The sequence below is a fragment of the Apis cerana genome, linkage group LG6 (genome assembly GCF_029169275.1).
Source record: "Apis cerana isolate GH-2021 linkage group LG6, AcerK_1.0, whole genome shotgun sequence".
Taxonomy (NCBI): domain Eukaryota; kingdom Metazoa; phylum Arthropoda; class Insecta; order Hymenoptera; family Apidae; genus Apis; species Apis cerana.
Window position 1 is genome coordinate 1718155 of NC_083857.1, and position 25137 is coordinate 1743291.

General features: G+C 21.6%; 5 protein-coding genes across 9 annotated transcripts; 4 read left to right on the top strand and 1 right to left on the bottom strand.

Annotated features, from left to right (window-relative positions):
• The first annotated feature begins 266 nt into the window (after positions 1-266).
• On the top strand, positions 267-4112 carry LOC107993951 (ionotropic receptor 75a-like). 2 transcript variants are annotated; one of them, XM_062075920.1, is made up of 8 exons: positions 267-413; positions 769-1077; positions 1222-1349; positions 1715-1876; positions 2304-2518; positions 2611-2825; positions 3151-3419; positions 3832-4112. In XM_062075920.1, the coding sequence occupies exons 1-8, from the start codon at positions 267-269 to the stop codon at positions 4043-4045; spliced, it is 1659 nt and encodes a 552-aa protein (XP_061931904.1). In that variant the 3' UTR covers positions 4046-4112. The 2 variants fall into 2 exon arrangements, with proteins under 2 accessions (XP_061931904.1, XP_061931905.1); XM_062075921.1 differs by having other exon boundaries at positions 3151-3414.
• A 745-nt stretch (positions 4113-4857) lies between these two features.
• LOC133666198 (ionotropic receptor 75a-like) lies at positions 4858-10973 on the top strand. The gene is made up of 10 exons (XM_062075927.1): positions 4858-5706; positions 7091-7260; positions 7351-7659; positions 7908-8035; positions 8108-8269; positions 9396-9607; positions 9694-9908; positions 10136-10407; positions 10491-10697; positions 10765-10973. The coding sequence occupies exons 1-10, from the start codon at positions 5574-5576 to the stop codon at positions 10859-10861; spliced, it is 1905 nt and encodes a 634-aa protein (XP_061931911.1). The 5' UTR covers positions 4858-5573; the 3' UTR covers positions 10862-10973.
• A 101-nt stretch (positions 10974-11074) lies between these two features.
• On the top strand, positions 11075-15810 carry LOC107993456 (ionotropic receptor 75a-like). The gene is made up of 9 exons (XM_028664657.2): positions 11075-11446; positions 11689-11864; positions 11990-12298; positions 13703-13833; positions 13904-14065; positions 14408-14613; positions 14783-14997; positions 15108-15376; positions 15465-15810. The coding sequence occupies exons 1-9, from the start codon at positions 11227-11229 to the stop codon at positions 15799-15801; spliced, it is 2025 nt and encodes a 674-aa protein (XP_028520458.2). The 5' UTR covers positions 11075-11226; the 3' UTR covers positions 15802-15810.
• Positions 15811-16071: 261 nt separating this feature from the next.
• Positions 16072-21173, bottom strand: LOC107993527 (methionine--tRNA ligase, cytoplasmic). 2 transcript variants are annotated; one of them, XM_062075918.1, is made up of 16 exons: positions 21033-21173; positions 20480-20631; positions 20282-20398; positions 20050-20199; positions 19865-19981; positions 19668-19789; positions 19454-19570; positions 19332-19370; positions 19048-19212; positions 18634-18910; positions 18176-18557; positions 17856-18069; positions 17540-17776; positions 16773-17088; positions 16397-16621; positions 16072-16288 (listed from the first exon to the last, which is right to left on the bottom strand). In XM_062075918.1, the coding sequence occupies exons 1-16, from the start codon at positions 21133-21135 to the stop codon at positions 16139-16141; spliced, it is 2883 nt and encodes a 960-aa protein (XP_061931902.1). In that variant the 5' UTR covers positions 21136-21173; the 3' UTR covers positions 16072-16138. The 2 variants fall into 2 exon arrangements, with proteins under 2 accessions (XP_061931902.1, XP_016905471.1); XM_017049982.3 differs by lacking the exons at positions 16072-16288; positions 16397-16621; positions 16773-17088 and adding an exon at positions 17195-17308.
• Positions 21174-21305: 132 nt separating this feature from the next.
• On the top strand, positions 21306-24221 carry LOC107993470 (N-acetylglucosamine-6-sulfatase-like). 3 transcript variants are annotated; one of them, XM_062075924.1, is made up of 9 exons: positions 21306-21446; positions 22074-22133; positions 22249-22455; positions 22538-22699; positions 22761-22931; positions 23013-23214; positions 23285-23577; positions 23661-23777; positions 23858-24221. In XM_062075924.1, the coding sequence occupies exons 2-9, from the start codon at positions 22080-22082 to the stop codon at positions 24023-24025; spliced, it is 1374 nt and encodes a 457-aa protein (XP_061931908.1). In that variant the 5' UTR covers positions 21306-21446; positions 22074-22079; the 3' UTR covers positions 24026-24221. The 3 variants fall into 3 exon arrangements, with proteins under 3 accessions (XP_061931908.1, XP_016905379.2, XP_061931909.1); XM_017049890.3 differs by having other exon boundaries at positions 21440-22010; XM_062075925.1 differs by lacking the exon at positions 21306-21446 and adding an exon at positions 21492-21591.
• The last annotated feature ends 916 nt before the right edge of the window (positions 24222-25137 follow it).

Below are 25137 nucleotides of genomic sequence, written 5' to 3' on the forward strand. Positions count from 1 at the left end.
TGAGATAATTCTGTACAATGAATCGAGCGTATTTCTTGTTGCTTTTAATAGCGCAATTAATAGTTACTTTTTGCGTTAATGAAAATAACGTTATCCGTGATTATTTTACATTCAGAAAAGTGGAACGGATCGTCGGGTTCTCTTGTGACAATCTAGAAAGTGCGTAGCAAACATTTTATAAAAAATATTTTTTTAACTACGTATAAAATCTTATTTTTATTTCATAAAAATCAGATAATTTTAAACTTGCAAAAACCTTCAACAATATGTATACTACGTATATTTCAATGTTGAATTCTACAGTTGAATTGCGATTAGATGTTAAGAAAATTCTAAGAGCAGAATACCATCGATTAGGTATTTTTTTGGATTCTCGATGCGATCGTAGCCGATACAGAAGAATCTTGATAGATGTAAGTAATTTATCTTTTGAAAATCAATGTTATGATATTTCAATATTGTTATATTTGTTCATATTTTTCATATATATTATATTTATCCTCAAATTATGTATTTGATATATTTTTTTTTCTAAATATAATTTTCATTATTATAATGAATAAAAAATTATACAAACTATTCAAGAATTATTAAAATTAAAAATAGTTTATTCTATTGTATATAGTTCTATTGTAATTATTTAATAAAATTAAAAAATTTCATAACTTTTAAATAAGGAAAATATCATCATAATAATATTGGTTTCAATTTATCAATTGTTAGATATAAATGTCTAGATTATTATATTTTATTATTATACTTATATAGGCAACAAAATATTCTATGTATGATGAAATGCATAAATGGTTAATCTTGGGTTCAAATTTAAGTCATGTATTAGAAATACTAAACGATGAAACATTTACTGTCTCTACTGATGTTATAATTGCTGTGCCATCAGCAGATAATTATATTTTATACGATGTATACAATCCTTGTAAAGATCGAGGAGGATCAATGAATGTAACATATTTTGGAATGTGGAATTTTAAAACAGGATTAAATGTTAATTTAAATCAATCGAAATTCGCAAGAAGATCAAATTTGCATGGAATGAAACTTAAAGTTGGAATTGTAGTAAGTTATTTTAAAGTCTCATAGTTATTAATGATTATTAATAAAATTAAAATTTTGAATAGTTTTTGAATAGAATTTAAATAATTTTAAACAAAAAATATATATTAAAATAATGTACAAGACAAATATTTATAAAACTTACAGGTTAATTTTAAACCAGAAAATATGTCGCTTCACGATATGATGTTACAATATAGCATGAAATCGAAATATGGTCGATCGAAATTTTTATATATACTACTGCAGCACATGTCTGACATCTTTAATTTCACGTAAAAATTAATAAATTTATAAACATTAAATATAAAAATGTTTTATTTTTGTAATTATACGTCTTAAAAACAGTCATTAAATATAATAATTTTTATTATTTTCAAATATAAAACATATTTTTTAAAAAGTAGATTATATCAAAAATAATTATATCAATAATTTTGAATTTTAATTCAATTCATTTTTTATATTAATTATTAATATAATAATAAATTTAAAAATTTTCTTTTATCTAAATTAACTAAAGTTTTTTTATCTTTTTTTTATCTTTTTTATCTGAACTATTATAAATAAATATAAAGATAAATAGCTATTATTTATTGATTTATCTTTGAAAATTTGTCTATTGTTTATTGATTTACAGTATGAAAATTGTACAAATAAATGCTCAAAGAAGATTCGATAATTCTGGTCCTATTTTCGCAGCTTTTAAAAAAAAGCTGATAGATTTTTCAGCAAACCCAGTCGCGATGAAAGTTGAAAGACTACATAACGGTGATATAATTAGACCAGTCTGGCCAATAAGGTATATATTGTTTAGCTTTTTCACTTCATATTTTTCGCATTTATGTTTATTTATAATATTATAGTATAATATTATAGTATTATTTAAATGTTTTTAAAAATATATAATATTTTGATAAAAAATTATTTAAAATATATTACTTATTTATAGCTTTTTAATTTTGATATATTTCTAATCTATAGAATTATAATATAAAAAATAGGAAAATATTAAATCATTAGATCTTCAAATTTTTTATATTTTATTGTTTTTATTTTTTTTAATTTTTAGTAATATCGATGTTCAATATATATTTTTATACAATTGAATGCAACTCATTCACATTTAAAATTTCGTATTTCATAGTTTTAATATAATTATATAATATAAAAATTTTTATCATGTATTAGTTTAAGAAATTCAATTTATAAATATTTCATTGTCATAGATCGTGTTTCTTGTTTCGTACGATTTCTTCAACAAAAATTAAACCAGATCAATTTCTGAAACCTTTATCTGTGAAAGTATGGTATGTGATACTTGCCATGATAGGAGTTGTAACGACAATTTTAATTATCTTTTTAAAATTAGAAAATATTCGTACTCCCACAGAGATTTATGGTCTCTCTGTTTTGCTCACAATAGGAGCATTGTCACAACAAGGTATAGGATTGATAAAATAAAAACTCATAATATGTTTGAAAAAATTAATCAAGACAGGTTATTAAATTTTTTAAAAAAAAATTCTTTTATAGGCTCTGCATTTATTCCAACTCGTTGCGCAAGTCGGATCGCACTTTTACAAGTTTTATTTTTTAGTTTGTTAATTTTTAATTATTATTCTGCAAGTGTGGTATCAAGTCGTTTGAAAAATAAGGAGGAGAAGATGAACGATTCTTTAATTAATTTGGCAAAAAGTAATTTGAAACTTGCAGTAGAACCTACGCCATACATTCATTCTTTTCTTCAGGTAACTTTTTTTTCATAAAAAAAAGTTTTATTGAAACAATTTTTTTAAAAAACGAAAATATAAAAATTTCTATAAATATAATAATAAAATAAACGATACAATGTAAATGCATATGATATTTTTAATAATATTAATAAAAAATTAATAAAAAAGAATTTTTACTAATAGAATAAAACTTATCTGCAATTGTAATATTTTATAATGATTTTTATTACAAAGAATATTTTATTATAATTTTAAATACATGACAGATTAAACAATATTTTTTTTTTTGATGACAGATTAAACAAATACATTTATTTAAAATTAATATTTGTATATATAGGTATCAAATAAGGAAGTGAAATATTTTTATGACAATTGTTGGACGAAAATACCAGAATCATATAAGTACTTACCCCTAGAAGAGGGTCTTAATCGCGTGGCGGAGGGTCGTTTAGCTTATCACACGATGACTGATTCTGCTTATCCATACATCGAACATACGTTCAATTATCGAAGTATATGCGAACTCACGGAAGTTCATTTATTCCGTGCTGTTCTCGCATTTTATGCAAGGCACCATAGTCCTTTTACCGAACTTATGAAAGTAGGGTATGAATGTTATATATTCTTAATTGACTAATTATAATATATTTATGAGTATATGGATGTATCTCGAATTGAAATAAAATGAAGATATTATATATATATATTATAGAATATATATTAATTAGAATATTAAAAAAATTTTCAACAATATTTTGAAGTTGTTTTAAATTGCATTTTACTTAGCTTTTATAAGAAAATTTAAAAATATGATTAATTTTTTTGTATTAAATATCATATTAACTTATTAAAAAATTGAGAAACATTATACTCATTTAAATTTAGGACAAATTAATAATTCTTTTTTTTCGAAATATGTCCATTTACTAATTAGTAAAAAATTAAATTATAATGCTTGAAATCATCGGTTTCAAGAGAGTAATTTAAAAATAAAATTTGAAATTAATTGTTTTTTTAGTTTAACTAAAATTCATAATGTGGGTATCCAGAAACGTGAATTGATACGATGGACGGCTAGAAAACCTTTCTGTCCGAATAACCTACTTATTGCTGAACCTCTATCGATTCATGAAGCTGCGCCGATTTTTATGTTTTTGTGCATCTCTATTATTCTATCAATTCTCATTTGCATTATTGAAAATATGATCTTCTGTCTTTTTCCGACACGATAAATTCGAAATTTATTTTAAAGAAATCGTTATAATATACTTATTATTGAAATATATTATTAATATAAAATTTTTTATTTTTATTTTTTTTTAGAATTCCTAATTTCATAATGGAAAAAAATCAATTGATCAATTTAAATTTTCCTTCTTTAGGATCTAAATAATAATAAAAATAATAAGTCTATAAACTCTAAGAAACTTCAATTTTTTTAGCGAATGGGACCATTTTTAAAATTCTTAAAATTCTTACGATATAATTATTTTGCAATATAATTATTAATTAACTAATTTGAATAATTTCACTTGAATAAGCATGGAAGCATTTAATTATTAACTATATAAATTAATTCGATTTAGAATTTTCATATTATTTATTTTAATTTATATCTATATAGCAGTTTTAAAGAAATGTCATTTATGTTTATATAATTCTAATGAAATTGTCTTACATAATTAATGGCAATGTAATTAGAATATAAATTGCACATAAATTTATATTACAATATCTTTAATAATATATCAAAAATAGAATTTAAATCTAAAATTATATATAAAATATATTAAAATAGAATCATTGGAAACATGTATTTTAATTATCAAAGAGTTGTTAATGATATTATCATAATATATATATTAATTAACTAAATTATATATAAATCTATTGATACAAATTGTCAAATTTCTGTAAATTCTATAGAAATATGATTATATTTCTATGATCATTCAACTATATCAAAAAAAAATTAATTTTATCAAATTAAAATCATCTTATTTTAATCTCAATAGAATTCAACTTTTGATCGGAAAATGGAAGAAAAACAATTTAAAAAAATAGAGATAAAACATTTAATATGATATACAAATGAAATTTGTAAATTTTAATTACAAATACTACAATACTTATAATTATTTTACACACTATTCATATTTTACATGCACAAATGTAATTTAAAAATAATAATTTATGAATAATGAAATTTAGTTATCATTTAGAAAATATGACAGCATCTTAAATTAAATTAATTATCTACATTGATTTAGTGAGCAATAATTATCAGCCTGTTTATCTTCAATTGTATAATTCATTTTTAAATTCTTAGATTCTTATTCCTTTAACTTACATTAATTCATTTTTAAACAGCATTCGAATCGAAATTAATAAAACATCACAATGATGAATAATAATAATGTAAGTATATTATATGATCGATATCTGAGAAGTTTGATCGATCATAAGACGTTAGTTTATTTGATATTGAAACTGTCGTGCTGGAAACAAGACGCTTGAATGAATAATCGATTAATCATGTTCTGCAAATACTTTTCGTGACACGAATAATTTGACAAATTGCTCTAAATAATTTAACTTGTCTTTCATATCAGAATTCAAAATGATACGTCATGCATTCGATGCATAAAACGTAATAAAATAATATAACAGAAAGATACATGGTATTTAACGATATTCAATTTGATGAGTATTTGATTAGTATTAGGGAACAAGTTTTAAGTTTAAAAAGGGAATAGTACAATGCATCCTATTTTTTTTATTTTATTGCAATTTCTTTCAATTTCTAATGCACAGGATCATATATTCATTCGTGATTATTTTTTATATAAAAAAGTGCGAAATGTTGTGGGATTTTCTTGTGGTGATACAATAAGTATGTAATTATTATTATATTTAATTGAACTTAGACAGATATATATATAAATACAATGTCTCATGTAACTTGAGTCTTATATATGTTATTTTTTACCATACAAAAAGTATCAGTTTAAAAACCATTGAAATATTTTTAAATGAGAATATATATTTTTATCATTATGATATGATGGTTAAAATTAAGGTGAATTTAAAAATTAATTTTAATAAATATTCAAAAGTGTTCATTAACATCAATGCATTTCTATAAATAATTTAATATAATATATGTAATGTATAATATATAGTTTCTCTATTTAAAAATTAAAATTATTTCCATTTCTTTTGTTTCAAAAAATTTTACAAGAATAATGTAATCTTAGATAATGACTAATTCAAATGAAAGAAACCAAAATCTAAATAATAATAAATGAAAACATTAATGTATGAATATAAATAGAATGTCTCAAATTAAGTGGGATTTGTAGGATTTGCATATGGTTCGTTTATTTTTTAAAAAAATAACATAATGGAAAAATACCAACTATTCAATTAGTACGTATGTTAATAAGTCAATAAAAAAATAATAGTCAATTTAACATAGAATTCTTCTAACATATAGTAATTAATATGATATAATATATATATATATATATATTATATCATATTAATTACTATATATATATTTATATATAATTATAAGAATATGCTTCATTTCTTTTTATCAATTTAATATCTTAATTATAATTATATATCAACTTATTATTAATTAATAAAAATAGAATAAAATAAAAATATAAAATATAATAAAATTTATTCAATTTTTAACAATATTTCATTTATTATTTAATTGTAAGTATTAAAACTAAATTAATTTATTTTACTTTATAAAAAAATAACTTCTTCAAAATTGTATCATTAGATGTTTCTTTAGATCAATGATATATTTGAAATAAATATATAAAATATATGAAATAAATAAATCAGAAACGAATAATTTAATTTTTAAAAATATTGATTTTTTGCTTTATATTCCAATATATATTTATATTTCTAATAATAATTCAAATAAATTATTGCTTAAATTTTATATTTTAATTTCAATTTAAAATATTCAAAGATATAATTTTTTCAGATTTTTTCAAAGATTTTTAACAAAAGATATATCAAATGATCTTAGATTTAAAGTAATTGTAAAAATGTTAATAAAATGTAGATTAATAATTTTAAGAAAATAAATATTTAGTTTTTTATAGAATTGTACTATATTAAAATTTTTTAGAATTAGAATTTTATTTAAAAATTTTTTTTTTAAATGAATAAAAATAAATATAAAAATTTTTTAAAAATTATTATTTTAAGAAAGATATTATTTATAAAAATTTATGCAACAATTAAATTAGGTGATTTTAATCTTCTGAAAACGCTAAGCACCATGGGTATATTTACGATAATAAGGGAATCTAGTGTGAAGATTGACTTCCAAAAATTTATGAGAAGTGAAACTTGGACAGTAGGTGTTGTAATCGATTTGCGATGCCATAATAAAACTGCTGTACGAATTTTCACAGAAGTAAGAGAAATTTTTCTTCGTGAATAAGAATATCAATAATGCAATATACAATAATATTAATATATTTATAATATATTTTTTAAAATTTAGAGTTCAAAATATCGAATGTATGATTATTCATACAATTGGCTAATATTGGATTCGAATTATAATCACAGTATTTCACTTTTGAATGATACTGCTTATAATATAATAACAGATGTTGCTCTTGCTATATCGAACAAAAATGGCTTCGATTTGTATGATGTCTTTAATCATTGCAAATATCGTGGTGGTATATTAAATGTTACTGAACTTGGTACTTGGCATCTTGATTCTGGATTGAAGATATTTTTGACGCAACCATTAATTAACAGAAGGGCTAACATGCATGGAATGAGATTAAAAATATCTGGAGTGGTCAGTTTGTTTATAAAATCTTATTTTGTATAATATTGGATTTTCTTTTATTACTATTATATTTTTTGTTTAGTTGAAATATTATTCTTTTTATAAATTTAATGACACACACACACACACACACACACACACATATATCAAAATAATATTCACAAATAACAAATATCGAAAATAAAATTTTAATGATTATTAATTAATATAAACTAATTTGATTAAAACTGATAAAAATAATTAATTTTTACTTTTAGATTCAATATAGACCAAAAGACATGCGACTCGAGAATTACATGCAGGATATAAATACAAGATCTTTAGATAGTATGCATAAGTTTGTGCATGCCATGATTTTACATATAGGAGAGCTTTTTAATTTTAGGTATTATATTAATATATTAATAGTTCGATTTTCTATGATAATGAATCATAAGTTCTACTTTTTTTTTTTTAGTGTTCACGCTTCAGAAATAATTTACTGGGATCGACACAGCGTACACGGTTTGATTTTTGAATTTTTACGATCGAATTATATCGATTTTGCCAGTAATCCGAGAATAATGGTATCTGAACGATTAGATTATGCTAGTCTCATTGGTGCAGCATGGCCAATTAAGTAAGCAAATTGATGATATATTAATTACTTAACATAATTATCTAATAAATTATATATTCGATATTTAATTTTAATATATAATAAATCATTAATATTATATTGAATATAAGAGTAACTACAAAAAATTTTTAATATGAATTATTTATTAAAAATTTGTCAATCTCTTTTTTTTTAGTATTTACAATTCCAAAAGATTTTAATGATTATAATGACATAATTAATAAAATAATTAGTATAACACGTATGAATGCATAAAAATGAGTTAAAAATGAGCAATCTAATATAAAAAGATGTTATATTAATATTCTTATATTAATATTCTTAATATTATTAAGAAATATTAAGATTTTTATGAAAAATTTTGTCAATAAAAATTGCATAATTATAAACATAAAAATTGCAATTTTTTAATATAATTTAATGCGAAATTAATGCATCTAGAAAAATGTTTTATTTTTTATTTTTTATATATTTAAATTTAAAAATTAGAAGCTTTATAGTTATTATGTTATTTAATATATTATGTCAGTGTGCATTTAATTCTCATTAAAATGTATAGAGAAATTTTAAAGATTTTATTGAATAATCTTGCACATAAATAATTGAAAGTAATTCATTTTTATGTACCTTATATTTTATTATTGTAAACTATACTAAGTTTCTTAAAAACATCATGGTAGTAAATTGAATAAATTGTAATATGAAAATTATATCTTTTAATTTTTATTTTTCACAAAATTGTGTTTATATATAACAATTATGAATGTTATGCAAAAATTGTTTGATAACTCTTTTTTGTTTAGAAATTAAAATTCATAAGAAAATAATCATTTATATATAACTATAGCAGATAAGAATTTTATTATATAGTTAATTTAAAAAATAATTAAAAAATATTAGAATTAATATGGCATAGCTTCATCTTCCATTAAATTGGATTTCATTCAAATAATGAAAAATATTCAAAAAATATAAAATATAAAAATATAACAAAAAATATTCAAATATTATATATATTTTATTCTATTTTATTTGTTTCACCAAATATAATATAATGAATAATATAAATATTTCTGGCTTACTTAAAATTTATAAAATTCTCAAAAAATTGATGATTTTATCCTAGGCCTTGTTTCATGTTATTATCGACTTCAACCAATAAAATTAAATTAGAAATTTTTTTAAAACCCTTTACACGTCAAACATGGTACGTATTTGCTGTTTTTGGAATATTTTTCATATTCATTATGAAAATAATAATGAATCGTGAAAATGTCGGCAAAAGAAAAAAATATTCCGATGCAATTATATTATCAGTGGGAATTCTGTCTCAACAAGGTACAAAAGTAATTTTATTAACAAAAACATTTTTCAAAATCAAAAGATCAAATCACTAATACTGTAATACTTTCTCATTTTAATAGGTGCAAATTTTTTACCAAAACGATTACCAAGCCGTATAGCTCTATTTCAAATAACTATACACAGTTGGATAATGTACAATTATTATTCTGCTAGTATTGTATCGGCTCGATTAAGTGAGCCTCTCGACATGATGGAAGATTCTGTAACTGTTCTTGCTGATAGTAATCTAAAAATCGCGGCGGAAGCTGTACCATATTTAAACTATTTCTTATATGTAAATATTATTTAGATTTATTATTTTTGATTATCATATTTAAATAAAAAAAAATATATCAATTAAATTTTCGATATGATAACTCAATCAATCAAGTTTTTTTTTCTTAAAATTTTGTAAGCTCCAAAAGATTAATACTTATAATATTAAATTATAAAAAATAAAAGTCTTAAGAGAACGAAATAAAAAAGAAAATAAAATCGATGTTATAATACTATTATTAACAGAATTTGAACTGGGAATCAGATTACTTTCGCAAAAAACGCTGGGACCCTTTGCCAGAATCGAAAAGATATTTACCAATAGAGGAAGGTATTAAACAAGTGGGTCAAGGTATTTTAGCATATCACACGGATCCAAATACAGCGTATCCTTACGTTGAAAGAATGTTTGACTCTAATAAAATCTGTGAATTGACGGAAATTCATTTGTTTAAACAATCGGTAATGGGAATGTATGCTAGTCATAATGGTCAATTCATTGAAATAGCAAAAATAGGGTAAATAATCTTTAAATATATATATATTTTTCATTTAATTATCATATTTATTTAACATCATAAAACTTATTTATTTCTTAAAGATTGACAAAGATGTTTAATACCGGTCTTCGCAATCGACAAATCAAATATTGGTCGTCGAGGAAACCGGAATGTCAACTTGATACTTTATCCACAAGAAGCATCACTATCTACGAAATTGCTCCAGCATTAATTTTATTAGCATTTGGAATCATCGTAGCTAGTATCATTTGCATTGTGGAAAATATTATTTACAATCGTTCCATGAAGTAAGTTTTGCTCATGTAATTGCAAGTATAAAAGTAAAAATTTATTTATATTTTATTATTTTATAAGGGAAATAAATCCATCAAACCAAAGAAGAAAGAGTGAAACAAAGAAAAATTTTAACAGTGATAATAATAAAAATAACTTATTAGATATTATTCCATAAATTAATCTAATCTAATCTAATCTTCATAAATTAATTTAATAATTAATTAATTAATTATTAGATAATTAATAGATAATTTCATTTAACTGTTAAATTGAATGTAACATATTTCATAATAATTATATTTTATTAATAATATAATATAATAACACTAATTATTAAATGTAATAAAAGATTTAGTATATATAATATATATATATTTATTTGCAAAATCAATATTTTTTAGATTTTAATTATTATTTAAATATTTAGTTAATTGTCATTAAACATTATCGGATTATCGTGTTATATAAATCAGTTCAGAATAAATTGTTTCTTTTTCTAAAGAGCCATCATGTCAAACCTGTCATGTTTTCTCATGTAAAATGGAAGAAGAGATAACTGTTGGGAATTGTAACATGAAACTGTATTCAGTCATTCGATGTACAATCACGAGTAACAATAACAGTGAGATGTATGTTCAAAATATCTTTTATTTGCAATTAATTGTTACATCGTGTGCGAGCAATATAGATATCATTCGCGATTATTTCATTTTTAAAAATGTTTCTAGAGTGGCTGGATTTTCTTGTGGAAACATTGAAAGTGAGCTACTTTTTTTTATGAAAAATATACATAATACATAATTAAATTAATATTAGATAAAACATATTTTAAACATATTAATTTTTAAATATTATTATATTCTTAATAAATATATTTATTAATATTATATGAATTAAAATAGTAAAATTTTTTTATTTCAAAAAAATTTATAAACAAAATTTTTTTAAATTATATTATTTAATTAGAAATTGGTTATAATGTGGTTTAATATTTCAATATAGATGATTATCAAATTCTTAAACTTCTAAATGAAGTAGGGATTGGAGTATCTATTACTCAATTTACATCGATAATCAATATACCACAATTTTTGCATACTACTTATTGGAATTTAGGTATATTTGTGGATCTGGAATGTTTAGTTTCAGACGAGGATATAGTGAAACTTTTTTACGAGGTATAATCATATTAAAAAAATTATATTTTTTAAATAATTATCTTTCAATTTAAAAATTGATTAAATTTTAATTATCAATTTAAAAATTGATAACAATGAAATTGATAATAAAAACAATAATTTAGACTTCAGCCTATTACATGTTCGATCATTTACATCAATGGTTGATTTTGGAGAAAAATATGAATCATATACTTCAATTATTAAATGACAATATGTTTAGTATCATTACGGATGTCACAATTGCTATATCAAAAGACGATGATTATATTCTGTATGATGTATACAATCATTGCAAAAATTACGGTGGTTTGTTAAATATTACAAAACTTGGTACCTGGACTAAAAACGATGGATTACAAATTATTTTACAGACAAATAAATTTTCCAGAAGATGGAATTATCACAGGATGAAAATAAAAGTTGCTGGAGTTGTAAGTATATTCAAATAATTATTACAAAATAAAAAAATAAAAATTGAAAAAATATTAAAAAAATTTATCAAATTTATGAATATAATTATCAAATTTACTTTATCATTAATAATAGTATCATATCAGCGGTGACAGACAAAGTATGTAATAAATTCATAATGCAATTACTCATATATAGCTGAAATATTGAAAATTTAATCGATATTCTTTCTTGATATTAGGAATTTTTTCTGAGTTTTCAGAACTCTTAGACATCATCTTGATCAGCTTCAATCTCTAAAATAAACTTATTGAAGACAGATTCCATTGCTGGCCAAGTCAATGTCTAATAGAAGAAATCAATTCTCCCTTTTTGCTATTAATAATTTTGAAATATTATCTAATTTGAAAAATTTTTTTGATTAAAAGCGAAATTAATTTAAATAATCTGTAAAAAAATCAAAAGAGAGTAAAATAAAAATATGTCAATCGTGAAAAATAAAGAACTTGTGAAATATTATTTTTAAATATTGCGGAATAAAAATAAATATTAGTAAGAATAAATTGATTAGATGTAGACATAAAAGAATTTACATTATTTAACAAAAGTTTAATTTACATGATTATTTACATTTCCAATCCAATCGCTGGTTCTCGCTAGATCGGTAGTTATGCTTCTTATTCTTGTGAAAATAAGAACAATAGCATTTAAATTTCGAGATTCCTTCATCTATAATTATTTGCTATTCAATACAATGAACAATGAAATTCGCAGCTTCTGCTTTTCTTTTTTTTTTTCTTACTTTTTCTTTTCTAATCTAATGGTTTTCATTGTTCTGCAAATTATTCTGTCAATTAAAACTCTAATAGTTGACATTTACTGAAGATTTTTCAATTGTGAAATTCCGCATCTAAAGCTATCTTTTTTTTTTTACAGAAAATTTTTCAATTTCATTACTCTACATTCTACAATTTCATTAATCAATTATAATTTAATTCTGTAATTTGTATTCTTCAAAACAAAATTCAAATTTAAATATTTTATAATTTTATAATTTTATATGATAGTAATGGTTTAAATAATTTGTTGGTCACGTACTTTTTATTCTTTGGACTTTCAATCATGTAAATAATTTTAAAAATAAAATCTTTCTTTTCAATATCTCATAATCAATTTTCAATCATATATATATAATATATATAATAATCAATGATAATATATATAATAATCAATAATAATTAATGAATTTGGATGATGAATTTTAGATATTTTGCCTATCGCTATTTATTAACATTTATTATTTATTTTTTTTTATAAAAAAATTTTTTTTAAATAAAATATAAAAATTTTATATAAAAATGTAAAACAATAATATAATATAATTGTTCTATAAATTTATTTACTTATATGATTCTTTTATATAGGTAGTAAATAGACCTAAAAATCAAAGTTTAATAGATTATCTTCAAGAAGAAAATTTATACGAACATACAGATAATTGGTCTAAATTTGGATATGCTATTATGGAACATGTTAAACAACTATTCAATTTCACGTAATTTTTCAACGTTTTCACATCTTTTAATATTATAATTATTTAATACTAAAGTATTAAATATTTCTAGTTTTGAATTAATAGAATTAAATCATTGGGAAAAAAATGATAGCAATGGACCATTAATTGCTGGTTTCAAAAATGGCATTTATGACTTGGGATATTTTCCATCAATTTTGACAAAAGAAAGATTCAATTATGCAGATGTAATTATGCAAGTTTGGCCTATAAGGTAATATAATAAGGTATTTAAAATATCTAATTTCTAATCATTTATAAATTTAATACATTATTATAAATAATAAGAAAAAACGATAAATTTGCAATGTTAATTACGAAATTTATATGTACATACGTACATTATATACATATATATAATATTTTGAATTTGGAACTAATTATTAGTATTATTTTTAAATTTTTATTAATATTTATTTATTATAAATCTTATTTAAAAATTCATAATCATATATATTTCTTCACAATTTTTTTCTATTTTTTATTATTTTTAGTGAATATCTGAATTTTTGAATTATAATAATGCAAAGTAAAAAAAAAATAATTTTTTTTTCAGAACATGCTTTATGTTTCTTACTGTACCTTCATTAAAAGTGGATATGAATATAATCTTTAGACCATTTGCAAGAAATGTTTGGTATATGATTTTAATATTAACAGTCATAATAATTTTCGGCTTATGGATAATTCTGAAACTTGAAAAGAATGATTCTGCATATGGATCAACAATTCTTATTATTATTGCTGCATTATGTCAACAAGGTTTTTATGTCAATAAACAATTCATGATGAATTGCATCAAATATAGTTATTTACTACATTATTTAAATTATTTGGTTATTTGTATAAAATTTTGATGAAGATTTGATGATCTTTTATATTGAAAGTAAATATTGCTATAACATTACATTTAATATTTTTGATATTACAGGTTTACCATTTTTTAATAATCAATTTTCAAGTCGTATTGCTTTTCTTCAAACTATGATCTTTGGTTTACTTGTATATAATTATTATTCAGCAGCTATAGTATCCAGTCGATTGAATGCACCTTTAGATAAAATGAATGATTCATTATATTCATTAATAAATAGTCGAATGAAACTCGCAGCATATAAGGATATTTATTTTAACATTCTATTGCATGTGAGTTCGAATCTTGCATGCAACTAAAATTAGAATTTTTTTCATAATTTTGTTTTTATCGTATATAAAATTAAATATTAATTTTTTATTATTGAAAAATATTTTCTTAGTCTTCTGTGGAAGAAATTCAATATTTTAAAAAATATTGGGAAAAAATACCAGAAGAAAAAAAATTTTTTTCAATACAAGATGGTTTAAAAAAAATGACGACAGCTAAATTTGCTTACCATACAGATCCTATTAATGTGTATCCATTTATAGAACGTGTTTTTGATAAACAAATGATCTGTCAGCTTACTGAAGTTCATTTACTTCGTCCTTCTTCGTTAGGTTTATGGTCAATGCGACATAGTCAATTTCAAGAGATAACAAAAATAGGGTAAGAACTTCGTAAAAATAAATTAATAAAAATAATTTGTATATATAATATATATATTTTAATTAAATTAATATTTATATAATTACAGTCTTATTAGGATATCCACTTCGGGAATTCGAAAGCGAGAAGTGATACGTTGGACTTATAGGAAGCCTTATTGTGATAAAGATAAACACTATGTATCAAGTGTAACGATTCATGAAACAATACCAATTTTACTTGTATTATGTTTTGGGATCATTCTATCAATTGTTATTTGTTTTATAGAAAATATAATTTTTCACACAATTAGAAAAAAACAAAGACAAATAAAAGAATCTGAACACCAATTAAAGAAAAATAATCAAAAAAATGTAGCTAAAAATAAAACTATGATAAAAATAAAAAAACTTATGTACAAAAAGACTCATAATAAAAAAAATTAATTTTCCAATAATAAATCTCTTTTATAAAAGTGAATGAATTATATTTTTCTTCTTTATTTTATTTATTTATTTTTTTTTTAAAAAGAAACATTTGATAAATATTATAAGTTAAAATTTCATTTTTTATATATAAATTATAAATTATATTATTATATAAATTATAAGTTAAATTTATTAAATAAACTATATGAATTACATTATTTAAATGTAAAAAATACTATATAGTTAATATTATTCCGAAGTGCATATGTTGTAATAAAAAATATACAATTTTTTGTTATACTAAACCTTGAAATTTTAATGATGTAAAATGTATACATATTGATTGAGTATTTATTTATTTTTTTTTTTTTGACTTTTTCTCATTTGAAGTAGGAGCTGTTCCAGTAAGATCTGCTAATTGTTTTTTAAGTTTTAATAATTTTTCCACTTCAGGTTGCCATACTGATTTTTCTTCTTTAGCTTTTAATGTACGCACAAGATTACCCTAAAAAATGAAATCAATCGTTTTTATAAAATATATATAAAAATAATTATAAAATTGATATGATATTATTAATATAAGTATATATATGTATTAATGTGTATAATTTACCTGCATAGCAATAGCTGATTCCAAACTCGCTACATCCATTAAAATATCTCCATTTTGTTCAGGTACTAAAACTATTTCAGGCTTTTTATTTTTCGAATCAGAAGACTTATTTTTTTCACTTATGAGATCAGAAAGTTTTTTTTTTAAATCTGAGAAAATTTGTACTTGACTGGATTGCCAACCGCTTTTGTCATGTTTGGCTTTCAATTCTTTAACTTTAGTATCCTAAATATAAAAATAAACAATATATATATGTGTGTATGTATATATGTGTATATAATGTATATATATAATACATAGCAACTATTATTAATTTTTTATATTATTTTTATTATATATTTTATATTATATATTATTATATAAAATATTCACTAACCAGTTCTGCAATTGCATTGTCCAATGATTTTACATCGCTATGTTCATTTGTAGTTTCTTGTTTACCAGCATACTTTTTTCTTAATGTTTCTATATTTTTATCTTCTATTTTTTTAAATAGAGGAGACGGTTTACCAATTTTGTGTGCCGTTGGAAGTATATTTGTAATAAGATCAGGAATATAACCGTAACTATTGGTGGCTAATCCTAATTGCGACCTTAATTCACGAGCAGTACTGGGCATAAATGGAGCCAAAAGAGCCGATAAAAGACACGCCATGTTACAGCTAATACCGATGATTGTTCCAGCTCTTTTTCTACACATAATAAAAAAAAAAAAACAAAATTATGTCACATTTAAATTGAAAACGATAACGCCACTTAATTCTATTAAGCGAGTGTTATTCATAAGTACTAACAGACCTGTAACATAATTTAATACATGAAAGTTGATTAACAGTCACAATCAGTTTATAGGACTTATTTTACAGCATAAAATTAACTCATGTAACAGCAATCCACACTGAACAAGGGTACCTAGGAAATAAAGATTTTCTAATCTCTAATATAATTAAAATCAATTTTTTCATTTTCTCAATGAAATAAAAATAATAAAAATAAAATACATAAGGCATGCAATGTTTCAAGTCCTTATAAAAAAAAATATAATAATGTTTTAAAAATAAAATACTTATATGAAAACGTATAAAAACCTATATTCACAATTACATAATATTATTAAATATTTAAAACTAACATGCCACTTACTTATCATTATCAGTTCCTTTGATTTTCACCCATGGTTCTTGAAACTGCATATATTGATTTCCATGTTTTGAAATTGCTAAAATATGTTTCAAACCATCACGTAATTTAGCTTGTTCCATAGCATATATATAAGATGATAATTCACGTTGAGCCAATGCCAATAGTATCAAATCATCTTCCTGAAGTTCTATTGGTGGTATTTTAGATTCAAAATATCTTTCCACAAATACTAAAGCCCTGTTTGTTAAAAATTTTATTAACAATATAAAAAACTAAAATTACAATTTAATATTCTTTATCAAAAAGAAATACACACCTATTAACAAAATTTCCAAAATTGTTTAATAATTCACTATTATTTTTAGTTGCTAAATCTACCCAATTAAAATTTGAATCTTGAGTTTCGGGTCTAACATATGCTAGATAAAATCGCCATACATCAGATGGTATACCTGTATCTCTAGCATCAGTTCCAAATACTCCAATACCTCTTGATTTAGAAAACTTTGTATCTTCATAATTAAGATATTCTAAAATTAAATTATTAATAACTAATGATTTAAATAAAAAAAAACGTAATATATATAATATATTGTTTTTTTAATTTAATATATTATATTATTTATATATATATACCTGTTGCCATTAAATGTTTCAACAATATATAATCTTCATTAGCTGCTAATAAGGAAGCAGGAAACATGATTGCATGAAATGGAACATTATCTTTTGCCATAAATTGATATAGATCAACTTTTATATCTTTAGGTTTCCACCATTGTTCATATTCTTTTGTATATCTTTTTGTGATACTGATATAACCAAAAGGTGCATCAAACCAAACATAAAATACTTTATTTTCAAAACCTTTTACAGGAACAGGTATACCCCATTTTAAGTCTCTCGTTATACATCGTGGTTTAAGTCCATCACGTAACCATGGTTTTGCAACTACTCTTGCAACACCTGACCATCCTTTTTCTACAGTTGACGACCATTCTTTTAACTTATTTTCTAACTGTATAAAATAATGTTTTGATTAAAATATAATGCATATAATAAATAATTTTACATACATCATTAACAATACTTACTTTAGGTAAATCTAGAAAGAATTGCTCCGATTTTTTGATAATAGGCCTATTACTACATACTTTACAACGCGGAGATATTAAATCTGTTGCGTTTATTAAATGACTACATCCATCGCATTGGTCACCACGTGCATCTTCATATTTACATCTTGGACAAGTTCCTTCTACAAATCTATCTGCCAAAAATCTATCACAAGATTCGCAAAGAAGTTGATCTACAGTTTCACTTAATATATAACCTTGTGATTTAATTCTTAAGAAAAATGTTTGCACAATTCTGAAAAAAATAATAATTATATTTATTATTTTTTTATAATAATGTTTAAACAATATGCAATAATATATATTTTTTAAATAATATAAAATCTTGAAAAATTACATTTTATTATGAAATTAATATAAAATGTATCTTACTCTGTTTGTTCAGGTGTCGTAGTACGACCAAAATAATCAAATCCTATGTTAAACCATCGATAAACATCATTATGTATATCAAAAAATTTGTCACAAATACTCTGAGGTGTCGTTTTTTCCTCTAAAGCTTTAGCTTCTGTAGCAGTACCATATTCATCAGTACCACTAAAATTTTTATTTTTATTATATAACATTCGAGTTAGTTAGAATTTTAAAGAACAATAATATTATTATTACTATTATTATTATTATTAATATACCATATATGAGAAAAAAATACATACCTAATAAAAAGAGTATTATAATTTCTTTGTCTACAATATCTATAAACAAGACATTTATTTGAAAATATATATATATATATATTTAATATTCTTAGAATGCTGTTAAATATTATAAGACAAACCTCGCAAAAATATCAGCAGAAAGAACACAACCAATAATATTTCCTAAATGAGGAACATTGTTGACATAAGGTAGTGCTGATGTTATTAAGACATTTTTTTCATCTTTTTTTGGTAATCTAAAAATAATATATAAATTTATGTTAATTACACATTTATTATTCCTTTTAAAATACTTTGTTTACTAATATTTCATTACTATATACTCAAGCTTACACAGGATAAGGAAAATTCTTTACATCAGGATATAATATAGACGACCAATTGCTTGAAATAACATGCATTTCTTCCTGACTAACTGCTTCCATTTCTTTTTCTTTAGTTGGACTAAGCTGAACCTTATAATATTTATATAAGATATTATAGCAATATCTAATTTTAATTTAATTTAATCTATATTTTAATGAACTTACATCAGCTGATTTAGGAGATCGAAAATTTTGTATAGTATTAATAGGAAACCAAGATACAGCTTGAATACTGAAAATAGCTTTCAAACCCCTTTCAAATTTATATTCTTTGATAGAATCCTAAAATAATTAAATTTAAACAAATGTGATATTATACAATTGTAATATACATAATAATAAAAAAAAACCTGAATAATTGGATGTGATTCAATATTGGATATCCAATTATTAATATGTTGATATTCTCTACATAATTCATTTCCAATTTCTGTAACTAATACAGTAGACCATAAAGTTACCCAAATACATATATCTGCTAATGATAAATCATTATTATCCTAAAATAATTTTAATCATATATATTTAGCATATAATTAATTTTATAATAAATTAATAATTTTAATTAATATAATAAATTACCTTAATTAAGTACTTTTTATCTTTCAATACATTATTAAGTTCTTCTAATAAAGACCATAAACCTGATTTATGTGTAGTTTTATAAATTCCTGTACTACCATAAAATGTTATAGCTGACTGTACAATATATGATAATGCTTTATTAATCTGTCATTATTATATAAATAAATGTTTATAATATATTAATTATATTTTTACCTGTAATTGAGATATTTCCCATTCTAACCATTTGCTATTAATAATTTTTGACTCTTCAGATGGAGGTATTATAAGTTGCATTGCTGCATTAGTACTAAATAATACTAATCCGGATGATAGTTCAATGGAAGGTAAACGGCCTAAAAAGCTTCCTATATATAAAATAAAAAACACATTTTACAAATTACAAATCTATTATTAATTATATAAAAAAATATATAAACTAAAGAAATGATATTTTTGATATTGTATTATATGAATGATTATTAAACAAAAAATAAAAAATGCTTCAATATAAAGCATTTTATTTAAATAAAATTATAATTCCATATCGCTGCAATTGCTTTCAAAATTAATAGATAATATTTGAAATATAAATAATATAATATATATTATCATTAATTAAAATTAAAACTATTTAAAAAAAAATTACTTTATAAAATTTAAAAAAAAATTAATAAATTTAAGTTATAAAAGCAATATAGATGAAATTGAGATATGATATTTCATCATATAGTTAGAAAATGAATTGTTTGAAACGGAAATACTCTACCTTTTGGTTCTACCTTTTTTACGGTAACAGATTGTTGAACTACTTTAGCTGCTATTATTAATTTTAATGTATTGGGATTATCTTCGTTTGTCAAAATATTCATTTTTATTAATAAATTAATAAATATTCACAATAAATAGATGAAAATATTTTCAGCACACAACCGACACATGTGAGCGACAAGTAAATGCAGTATGGAAACGAACACCATGAATGAAGCACATTAATGACATTACCTATTTATTCAGAATCTAACCTCAAAAATTGAAAAACATTTTTTCATTCATATTATTTACTTAACAACATCCATAATAATATCTTTGATTAAGATGGAATAAATCATATAATGATAACTTGTGTATTTTTATCTTATATAATATAATGTAAAATCTAATAAACATTCAATGATAGTTGGTAATACTGAAAGTTGTAATATTGTTACATTTATGAATTTTTCAATTATTACATTTAATGACATTTTATATTTATTATAACAATTGATTGAAGAAAAGTTTTAAAAAAAATATTTTAATTGATTTGTATCTTTTTTCTTTTATAGGTACAAATTTATAGTGGATACTAGTATAAATATTAGTGTCCTCTAATGTTTTTATAATTTAATTCTTCAATTAATTTTAATATTTAAATTATATATTGATTTTAATTTATATAATATTATTTAATGTAAAATAATATAAAATAAAAATATAAACTTAGTTTATATAATATTTTTTAGAAAGAATTTATAGTTTTTAATTTTTCACTAAATTATATAAAATAACTTTGAAGTTAGGGGAATACCCTTATTTTCACAAGAATTTTTAAATAGTTTAAAATTTGAAAAAGGAGTTTAAAAAACTCAAAAAGATGATTATTTTATCTATTTGTTTTTTTATGTGTCATATATTGATATCAAATTGTGCAGAAAATATTGTATTAATTATTGCTGATGATCTAGATTTATTTCTTGATGGGATGGTAAATATATAAAAAAATATATGAATAAACATATAAATAAACATAATTAATTATTGTTTTTAGACTCCAATGCAAAATACATTGGATTTAATTGGAAGTAAAGGTGTAACATTTTCAAATTGTGTAAGCTTTTTTTCTTTTTTTTTAATATTTATAAAATATAATTTATAATAAATAATTAATTGCAATTATTAATTATAATATTTATATAATTAAAAATATTTTTTCTAATAATTAGTTTGTTGCATCACCTATTTGTTGCCCAAATAGGGCATCAATTTTAACTGGAAAATATCAACATAATCATTTAGTAGTAAATAATTCAATTAATGGTGGATGTAATAATATTGAATGGCAAGAATTACAAGAACCAAATACATTTGCAGCATATTTGAAAAAAGAAATGCTTTATACAACATTTTATGCTGGAAAATATTTAAATCAGGTATATAAGTTACTTTAAAAGTAAATTATATTCAATTTTATATAAAATAAAAGAAAAAAAATTTAATAAAAAATTCATAAAGTATGGAGATAAAATAGTAGGCGGAGCTAGTCATATACCAATAGGATGGGATTGGTGGGCTGGTCTTATTGGAAATTCAAAATATTATAATTACATTTTATCTATAAATGGAACTGAAAAAAAATTTGGTAATGATCCATCTGATTATCTTACTGATGTAATTGTAAGTGTATAAATTAATATATATAATTTTTCTATAGTATATTAAAATAATATTCTTTCAGAGTGATATGGCAACAAACTTTATTAAGACACACAATCCAAATCAACCATTTCTTATGGTTTTAGCACCTCCTGCACCTCATGCACCTTTTACACCAGCACAAAGACATATCAATAAATATAAAGATGTGAAAGCTAAAAGAACACCCAATTTTAATACAGAAACTCAAATGGTAATATAAATAATTTTAAATTTGATATATTTGATACAAAATTTCATGTTACTATATAATTTTATTAAATTACATTAATAGGATAAACATTGGTTAGTAAAAAGAGGACCATCTCCACTTCCTGAGAATTTATTGCCTAAATTAGATGAAATCTATAGAAATAGATGGGAAACATTGTTAGCTGTTGACGAACTTGTAAAAAATGTATATCAAGTTTTAAAATTGCAAAATTTTTTGAATAATACTTATATTATATTTACCTCTGATAATGGATATCATATTGGTAATATAGTTTGTATTTAAATTTAATAAGAATTAAAAATAATATATTGATTACATATTATTTTATTTAGGTCAGTTTAGTATGCCAATAGATAAACGTCAACCATATGAAACAGATATTAGAGTTCCATTATTAATACGAGGTCCAGGAATTATACCATCAAAAATTGCTGCACCTGTTAGCAGTGTTGATTTATTTGATACAATTTTAGAAATAGCTGGTATAAAATGTCCATCAGATGGAACTTCTTTTTTGAAAAAAGCATTGCCAAAAGATAGAACTCTTTTAATAGAATATAGAGGAGAAAAATCTAGAAATATTCCATCATCAGGTTGTCCAAGTGACTATGATCTAAACCTTACAGTATGTACTCTATATATAGAAATAATTATGAGAAATATTTAACATAAATTTTATTTTTCTTAAAATTATTATTATTTTTATAGTTATGTGAAAAAGATATGGCATGCAAATGTCAAGATGCTGCAAACAATACTTTTAGTTGTATACGACATATATCTCCGAATTTTAATAATATTTTTTGTATTTTTGAAGACAATAAGGTATTATTATATAATAATAATTTACAAAGTATTATAAATTATTAAAATTATCTTTGATTTATTATTTTTTTTTTCTTTAGCATTATATTGAAGCATATAATATAACTACAGATAAATATCAATTGAAAAATATTGGTTACCATATGAATCATCATCATAGATTCAGATTGAGAAAAAAACTTAAGAAAATGAGTATTTGTAAAGAGGAAGAGTGTATTGTTACAAATATGAAAAGTATATATATATAAATACGAATGTATTAATATTATTAATATATCTTACTTTGTCATGTATATTTTATAATATTTTATTATATATATTTTATAAAAATAAATATTTATTTAAAAATTGATTTACTATTAATATAATAAAATTATTATATAAATATAAATAAATCAAATATTACAAATATAAATAAAATAAAATAATATATTATTACAATTATTACAATATACAATTTATCATTTTGATTAAACGAAACATTTTGATTAAAAAAAAACATAATTGATTAAATATTTATTAAATAAAACATTCGTTTGTCGATGAATTTATTTTATATTGGTTATATTATGTTGATTATAAATATAGAAAAATATGAATCATTAAAAGTTAGAAATGCCGACGGCCGTCTTACTTCGAATTACTGCATTTATGGAAATCGAGCGAAGGATACGCTGTGAATCTGGATATAAGAATAACTCGCCTTGCTTCCCGGGTACTTCGAGCGAACTGTTTTCTTAGCAAATATTTTTATTAAAGCCCCGCGGTTCGAATATCTGAATAGCAATCGTGCTATTCGGGGGTGCAGAAAAAGAAAACTGAATGAAGATAGAACGCAGAAATATACTTCTACCATATCCATAAATTTAATCTATTAAAACGTTTCAATCGTTTAAGAAATAATGAGATACTAAAATTATCTAGAGAAATAATCGATATATGGGTTTTTTTGTATTTTATTAATTAAAATTTTTCAATTTTTTTTTCTTATATAATATGCATAAATATTCGTTAACAAATTATTACACTTCCTCAAATGGTAAATTTTTCTGTTTTTAAATAGGGGCAAGTATGAAGCAAAATTCTCCGATTTTGCTCTTTTCAGTGTCAAGCACCGTAAGAGATCCTTTCATATTATATAAAAGAACGTGGAATGTTTGTATACTCAACGTTTACTGCTCTAGGCTGGTTAATTGTTTACACAGATGGTATTTGAAGATAATATGATATTTATAAAATTACACAAAATACTAATTTTATTGACATAAAAATATAGATTAAAATCAATTGCTTATTTTATTTATTTTTTTTTAATAATATAATTAAATTTATCATAATAAATTTTAAATAAATCGATAAT